Source organism: Haliotis cracherodii, unplaced genomic scaffold (assembly GCF_022045235.1).
Source record: "Haliotis cracherodii isolate W230 unplaced genomic scaffold, xgHalCrac1.p SCAF_8, whole genome shotgun sequence".
In the NCBI taxonomy this organism is placed as follows: domain Eukaryota; kingdom Metazoa; phylum Mollusca; class Gastropoda; order Lepetellida; family Haliotidae; genus Haliotis; species Haliotis cracherodii.
In genome coordinates, this window is record NW_027266341.1 from 2,325,261 (window position 1) to 2,333,358 (window position 8,098).

General features: G+C 41.4%; 2 protein-coding genes across 2 annotated transcripts; both read left to right on the forward strand.

Annotated features, from left to right (window-relative positions):
- Nucleotides 1–532: 532 nt before the first annotated feature.
- LOC139450567 (uncharacterized) lies at nucleotides 533–2,330 on the forward strand. Its single transcript, XM_071232322.1, has 2 exons — nucleotides 533–1,098; nucleotides 1,562–2,330. Exons 1-2 carry the CDS (start codon nucleotides 602–604, stop codon nucleotides 2,190–2,192), a joined length of 1,128 nt encoding a protein of 375 aa, XP_071088423.1. The 5' UTR covers nucleotides 533–601; the 3' UTR covers nucleotides 2,193–2,330.
- A 3,576-nt stretch (nucleotides 2,331–5,906) lies between these two features.
- On the forward strand, nucleotides 5,907–7,208 carry LOC139450251 (uncharacterized protein F54H12.2-like). Its single transcript, XM_071231930.1, has one exon. It carries the CDS (start codon nucleotides 5,907–5,909, stop codon nucleotides 7,206–7,208), a length of 1,302 nt encoding a protein of 433 aa, XP_071088031.1.
- Nucleotides 7,209–8,098: the final 890 nt, after the last annotated feature.

Genomic DNA, 8,098 nt, shown 5'->3' on the forward strand with positions numbered 1-8,098 from the left:
ATATCAACGTCACCTTCATTCTGTCCATCAGTCGCTGCCCCTCGCTCCCACCAAAGAAAGCATTCCCTTTGAAGATATGTCCCCCTATCATAGACAATTGCTCGCAGAGCTTGGTATCAAAGGGGTGAAAGCCACGGGAACCAAACTTTTTGGCACATTGAAAGACAAAGAAAATTATATCATTTACTTGGCTACTTTGCAGCAATATTTACAATTGGGTTTGAAACTGAAAAAAGTACACAAAGTTTTGAAATTTACTCAGACCAAATGGATGAAGCCCTACATTGACTTTAACACGCAGAAACGAAAAGAAGCCACGGATGACTTTTCGAAAGACTTGTTTAAACTGCTCTTAAATGCCGTGTATGGGAAACAGTTGCAAAATGTAAGAAATTACAAACAAATTGAATTAATTGCGACCGAGGAAAGACTGCGAAGGTTTTCATCAAAACCCAATTTCAAAAGTGTCAACATCTTTTCGGAAAATTTGGTCGTGGTGAGCATGGAAAAGGTGTCTGTGACTTTGAACCAACCCGTCGCCGTGGGCTTCACCATTTTGGAACACGCAAAAAGACTTCTTTATGACTTTCACTACAATGTCATGTTGAAGGAATACGATAGTGACAATGTCAGGGTCCTCATGACAGACACGGATAGCTTGTTTTATCAAATCTGGTCCCCTGTGGGTACTCCTGTCCGCGATCCTCAAAACTTTATGTTAGCTAACACCCACCTCTTTGACACCTCAAACTATCCCGTAGACCACCCACTTCATTCCATGGAAAGACACAAGGCCATCGGTTTGATGAAAGATGAAGTGGGTGGCAAAACCATCAGAGAGTTTGTTGGACTTCGTCCCAAAAACTATAGTTTTATTTTTGACAAAACTCCTGGTGAAAGGGTTGAGAAACGCACTGCTAAAGGTGTGCAGAAAGCTTTTGTCAAAAAACATCTCCGTCACCAGATGTTTAAAGATTGTCTTTTTAAACACCAACAAAACATATCAACATTTCATCAAATTCGATCCATACACAACACCCTCTACACAGACAAAGTGACCAAACTGGCTTTAACTCCTCAAGATGATAAGCGATACCTGTTGGCAGTTGGCATCGAATCTCGACCCTATGGATTTAATCCTATTTAGAACCTTTTGTAACCTGTTCATTTCAAGAAAAATTCTAAACAATTCCCTCTCATTAGTACAATAAGTGTCTAGCAAACATGGATGATATAGCATATGGAAACTTCGTCCCTGTGTTCCTGATATGTGAAAAGGTATTTCTTATGCAAAATGTTTTTCACAAATGATGTAAAAAGAAACTTTAATTCACTTATCTTATCAAAGATAAATAACCTTTTATTGCTGGTAAACTTCTGTATGAAAAAACAAACTTGTCAGAAACTAAAACTTATATGACAGAAACTAAAAACTTGTATGTTAGAAACTAAATGTATATGTCAGAAAACAAAAACTTGTATAACATAATCTAAAATTTGCATGATGGGGAAAAATATATATTAATAATTAACACACTTTTTTTTTTTTTTGCTCTTACAGGATGATTGGAAATCTCACGAGGTATCGATTCAGGGTGACTGGAAGCCAAGGAGAAGTGCTGAAGGAAGGAAGAATTCTCCAAAGAAGTCACCTTGCGGCTTGTCTTACCGGTTCTCGATGTCTCGAGAGAATGCTGAGACATCAGGTGAATGGAGCAGCAGAGACTATGCTTCACCGGGGACCCTTCTCTGTGACCAGCCAAGAAGTTGTTATTTCAAAACGGTGGCGTCACAAAAGAAACCATAACCTGAAGAAACACATTCGTTCAGTGTTTGAATCTGTGATGACATCTGTTTATGTGGATGAACTTCAGAGCAAAGTTAATGAATTGTGCAATAAAGACTGTTACGGATGTGAAGTCGATCATCCATCTCAAGTCCATCATCCGTGTTTGATGATGGGTGCTGAAGAGAGGGTTGATATTTATTTTGATGATGCACTGTCAACAATGTCTCACAGGCTTATCCTCGAAAAGACAAGAGAGCAAATGGCATCATCATCCAGACTTTTATTTTCACTCCTAAACACCAAATGCTATGAAAACGAACACTACTTGAACACTTATTTCTTTACTTCGAGTAGAAAAGAACAATTAGAACAGAAGCTGAGAGAGAAGATGAGAGACTTTTAGAATGTGACAATGATTTTATCACATTTACCTCATACTAGTGTTTCTGCATCAAGAGACATGATTCTGATTAGCTCATGAGGAAGGGGCATAACTCTGATTGCTTTAATCCTGTCGGAGAAGACAGTGATGTCACACTAAAAAAACAATTTTTTATTATCTATTGTAATCCAAGACACAAGTGTCACTAATGTTTATAGTTCAAATTCTCATGGTAATAATCAAAGAAATTGATTCATGATATAATTTTAAAATAAAATCCATTTGTGTTTTCATTCGTGTATGTCTTTTCTTTGTTGATGTTATCATGAAAGAAGAAAACAGAATGTTTTTATATTCATCATGAGAGAGTTTGAATGGAATTTAACCAAATTACACTTACACACATACACTTAGTCATCAACCAATGAGATTCTTTGAATTTAAATATTTACATAACCACATCCAATCATCATAGGTGGGTTGTTATTTTCTTAACACGTGATAAACATAAAATCCTATCAACCAGTGAATTTCAAATACTAAAATAGTGACATGTACAAAATCACGCCTATATCACTCATTTCATCGTCTACCCTCAGAGACAGAAGTTGTGTTCGTAAAAAACAGTGTACCATGTCGGCAAGGTTTGTGCAATTTTTCTTAGTTCACTCAATTAATTTTAATTTAGTAATCGCTACAATAGGTATAGCTTTATGATAAGTACTCTTGAGAAGCTGATGCATGCAAGACAATCAGCGAACCAAGAATATCTTAATGCTGCTGCTGCTCAGCTATAACATGATATTGTCAATTTCTGAACCTCTTCATACTATCTTTTTAACAGAGTGGGAAGAAAAGGCAAATCTACATTCTATTCCTGGAAGCAGGTCATGAAAATGCCGCACACCCTAAACGAGGCAGTCATTCACCAATCTCACGAATGGTTTCCAAATCGTGACGAATGCGTGAAAAACGCCAAGCGCAAGTTTCGAGACGATTTCAACGTCACTAAGCGAGTGATTATAAAAAAATCTTGCTGGGCACTCTCCGCGGACGAGGTCGCCGTGGCGGAGAAGATGAAACTCGTTGAAAACTTGTTGACTTTATGCTACTGTCTTCAACTCACCAAGATGATCAAACGACTGTCTCGTGAATTGTGTTTCGGGTGCATGTTCGATGCAGAAGGTGAATGGGGCCACACCTGCGATATGTCTGAACAACAACTGGTGGAGAAATACTTTAACACGGCATTATCCGACGTAGACGATGGAGAGGTGCACGAGAGCTGGATAAAACTGCTGCTAGAAGACCCAAGTTTTCGATATGTGAGGGACTTTAACTTGGTCCCGTATCGATGCAAGGACTATCGTGACTCTCAATTTAAAACGTCTCAATGGAAGGAGGGATTGAAAGAACGCGTCGAGAAATTGTTAAAGTTAGACAAAAGAATGTGAAATGTTTTTTCTTGGGACTAATTGAATGAATGTTTTGTTTGTTTATTTTAATTATGATATTGATAATAAAAATCAATGTTGAAAATTTGTATTTTGTTTGTATTTTATCTTCAGTCACACATAATGAGCGAGTGAGTGAGTGAGTTAGGGTTTAATGCCGTTTTCAACAATTGTTTTCCGTTACACCATGGCGGCAGGGTTTATAGCTGCAGGAGGAAAAGCCTGCATCACCAATGTGGTTATGTGATGCAGTGACACCTGCGAGCTTCGGCCTGGTACCTGCGAACAGACACACACAGACGCACAACAACAATGATATAAAACGAAACATCATCCATTATATTCTATCATTACACGATGAGCTCTCGAGAGATAACTTCTGACAAAGTACTGGAAGATTATTATTTCACTCCCAGAAATCCGGGCGCGTTTTTGGGTCCGAGTAAACTCAAAAAGGTGTTAAAAGGTCAATTGGAAGTTCCAGCGAGCAGTGTCAGACGGTTTGTCAACAATCAAGATGCTTACAGTTTACACAAACCCGTCAGATACCGTTTCAAACGAATGAAAGTCAGAGTGAATTCTATCGACGAAATGTTCGACGTGGATTTGGCCGACCTGTCTAGGTTTACGAAGTGGAACGATGGTGTGAGATACTTGCTGGTGGCCATCGACATATTGAGCCGCTTTGCATTCGCCCTTCCGTTAGACAATAAGAAACCCGAAACCGTCTTGAAAGCTTTCAAACACATCCTCGAACAGCGATGTCCCGGGAAGGTGAGAGTAGATGGCGGAAGCGAATTTAAGGGGGCGTTCAAGACGTTTTTAGAAAAACAAAAGATAAAACTCACCATAGCTCGCAACGAAAACATCAAAAGTAATTACGTTGAACGTTTTAACAGAACACTGAAATCACTGATCACCAGATACATGACCCACAATAACACCAAACGTTATCTGGACGTTCTGGCGGATTTAGTATCCAATTATAATCACACCCTTCATTCGTCTCTGCCTCATCTCTCTCCTGCAGATGTCGATAAAACCAACGAAGTGAAAGTGTGGGATCCCCTCTATCTGGAACCTCTGAGAAAAGTCAAACCCAACATCAAGAAATACTTATTTAAAGTGGGCGACCTGGTTCGCATCTCATACCTCAGGAAACCTTTCACCAAGGAACTCGATCTCAAGTGGACGGAAGAACTGTTTAAAGTGGCTCGACGTTACAAGAAGCAAACGTTCCCTCAGTACAAGCTGAAAGATTTCCACGACGAACCCTTGATAGGTAGCTTTTACGCGAACGAACTACAGAAGGTCGAGAAAGGGGGTGATGTGCTGTGGCAAGTCGACAAAATTCTGAAAAGAAAAAAGGTGAAAGGCAAGACCCATGTTCTAGTGCGTTGGCTAGGGTGGCCCAGTTCCTTTGATTCCTACGTAGAAGAGAGCGAACTGAAAGACCTCTGATGATGGAAAAGTACGTTTTTCTCAAAAGCTCAGACTCCAAAACAACCTCCTTTCCTGAGAATTCACCCTATCATTTTCGAGTCAAATTAAATCAAAGGTTAGTCTTTGACAGATTCTGGGTGGTGTCTTTAGTCGAGCTCAATTTTGGAAAGCTGAATCCGAAAAAAATCCCCAGTGGTGACCCCTACGTGGACCTGTTATGTAACTTATGTGACAGCTCGTTGGTAGGGGAAACTCAACTGGCCTTATTGAGACGCATCGATCTGAGACAGGGGCCTACCTATACGTTTGGTAGTGAATTTACCATTCGTGTCAAATTAAAAGAAACCGACAATATTGAGCTGTATTTAAAGTCGGGGAGTACCTCTACACCGTCATTCTTAACGGAAGAGACCTACGCCACACTTCACTTAAGACGTTATCCTTTTGTGGAGTAAACATGGATGCTTCGCGCCCATTGTATTTCCCCGACTACGCCAAGTTTAAACATTACTTTGACAAACACGCGACAAGGTCATCCTCCAGACTGGTTAATGGGAAGATGCAAAGGATGGTGATTCCAGTTCATCGACAGGCAACACAACAACAAAAGGCAGATCCTCCAACTAAGGTCACTCTCCAAATGACATCCGAATCCCAAAGCGAAGTAGAGAGAGCAGAAGCACACGGCAAAAGAGAAAAGGCTTTAAAACGCAAGGCGGGGGCTAAGTGCGTCACAACCAAGAAGATACGTCGAACTGACAACATCAACGCACCTTCCAAGACGGCTAAAGTGCTCAAGTGTACCCCAGTGAAAGAAAACGACATCTTTAGTTAAATCATGGCCCTGTTGAACGACAAAGAATTCGAGGAACTGGTTCCCGAATCGTTAAATCTCTTCACTCTGCCTCCCTATCAAACCAGCGTTCAGAAACATTACTTCGTCAACGTGCGTCCTCTGAGCCAAATCAACGATTCCACACCTTTGGAATTTCACGTGTCCAATTCCGGAGGCGACTACGTCGATCTGAAGCGCACCCGTCTGCACCTCAATGTCAAAGTCACTCAAACGGACGGTACACCATTAGCAGAAGATGAAAACGTGGCCCCCGTGAACCTGTTTTTGCAGTCGCTCTTTTCTCAAGTCACGGTCTACCTGCAGAATCAGCTCGTGTCTTCCACCAACAACCATTACGCTTACAAAAGTATGATGAAGACCCTGTTGGAGTACGGAGCTGAGGCAAAGACCACTCAGTTGACAGCTCAGCTGTTCTACAAGGACGTAGCCGAACAAAACTCCGACCTGGAGAGCAGCGACGTCACTGGATCTATCAACGGCGGAATGTCATCGAGAGCCTCCTACATAGCGGACAGCAAAGTACTGACCATGTCGGGACCCATCTACGAAGATATCTTCGACATGAACCGGTACCTGCTGAACGAGGTGGACCTGACATTGAAGATGTACAGATCGAATCCTGAATTCTGCTTGATGAGCAGCGTGACCGAGCACGAATTCAAAGTTCAGATCTTGGATGCCTACCTGCAGGTGTGCAAAGTCAAAGTCAACCCCGCCCTGATCTTGGCTCACAACACGCTGTTCGAAAAGACGAACGCTCTCTACCCGTATACAAAAAATGAGGTCAAGGTCACCAGCATCCCCACCACGCAGCAGACTCACTGCATAGACAACGTCTCTAACCCCGTGGCCAACAGATACGTCGTCGGATTGGTGGACAGTTCGAGTCTAAATGGCAGCTATACAGGCAACCCGTTTAATTTTAAGTCGTCCATGCTTAAAAAGATGACGTTGTACATCGATGGGGTCAGTGTTCCGGGTCAACCCACCGAAGCAGATGATGTCACCTGTTACGTTAACATGCTAGACGGCATGGGTCTGTGGAAGGAAAACAAGGGAAACGCTATCACCAGAAGTGAATTTCTCTTGGGGAATGCCTTGTTCGTCTTCGACATTGATAAAATGTGTGCAGATTCGGAGTACCTGAACCTGGTGAAATCTGGAAGTGTGAGGCTCGAACTTGAATTCAAATGGCCACTCACCACGACGCTGAGTTGCGTCGTCTTGACTCAGAGGAATTCCATCATCGAAATCGACCAGGCTCGCAACGTGTTTGTCAAGTAACTTTCAATTCATCCAAAAGAAAAAAGCAGAGACAATATGAAAGCCTCTCAGCTTTGGTGCGCCATACAGTGTGACCCGAGTTTACAATCTCATGTCATAGGTGTTTTTGCCAAAGATACTTTGCCCACTCTGACACCTGGCCAGCGTGCCAAAGGTGTGGGACTCATTGTCAACACAGAGACTAGCAGACGAGAAGGTCGTCACTGGATCGCCATGTATTTCAAAGGGAATAAAGCAGAAATGTTCGATTCTTTATCAGAACGACCCGTGGATAAAGTATTCGATCACTATTTGAAGTCTGAGAATAGCTCCTCTTACACTCGCAATAGAAAGCAATTACAATCTTCAAACTCTGATACATGCGGATTTTTTACATTGTATTATCTGTTATGTAAATTCAAATCCAATTTACGCATGGATGATATTGTACAGCAGTTCGATACAAATGATCATTTAATCAACGATGAATACGTTTCCGCATTTGTTTGTCGCTATTTTAGATATTGTACAGATTCGTGTTCACGCCATATTCATGAGTCATGTACGAGATAATCATATGACATGGGAATGTAGTTTGTGAAATGCTTTGTTTCATGTCTATATGCTGTGGTAGAAGTCAATAAAACATCAGTTTTAGTCCTCATTGTGTCATGTTGTGTATAAATACCTATGTGAGTAGTCTATCAAAAACAGTTCTATGGTAAAGAGTGACCAAGACACATCATCACCATGGAAGAAGAATTGAAATGTCTGTTGCCTTTTCAAACCCCTACTACCATATCAGTGGTGGGCGGGTCATCGAGCGGTAAAACATTTTGGGTTGCACAACTGCTAAAAGAAGTCAATACCATGTTCGACCCAGCACCAAACCTCATTATTTACTGTTACGC

Coding starts and splice junctions, on each gene's coding strand:
- LOC139450567 (XM_071232322.1), top strand. CDS start 602: ATGTTGAAGGAATACGATAGTGACAATGTCAGGGTCCTCATGACAGAC. Junction 1,099..1,561: donor CAAGATGATAAGCGATACCT/GTTGGCAGTTGG, acceptor TTGCTCTTACAG/GATGATTGGAAATCTCACGA.
- LOC139450251 (XM_071231930.1), top strand. CDS start 5,907: ATGGCCCTGTTGAACGACAAAGAATTCGAGGAACTGGTTCCCGAATCG.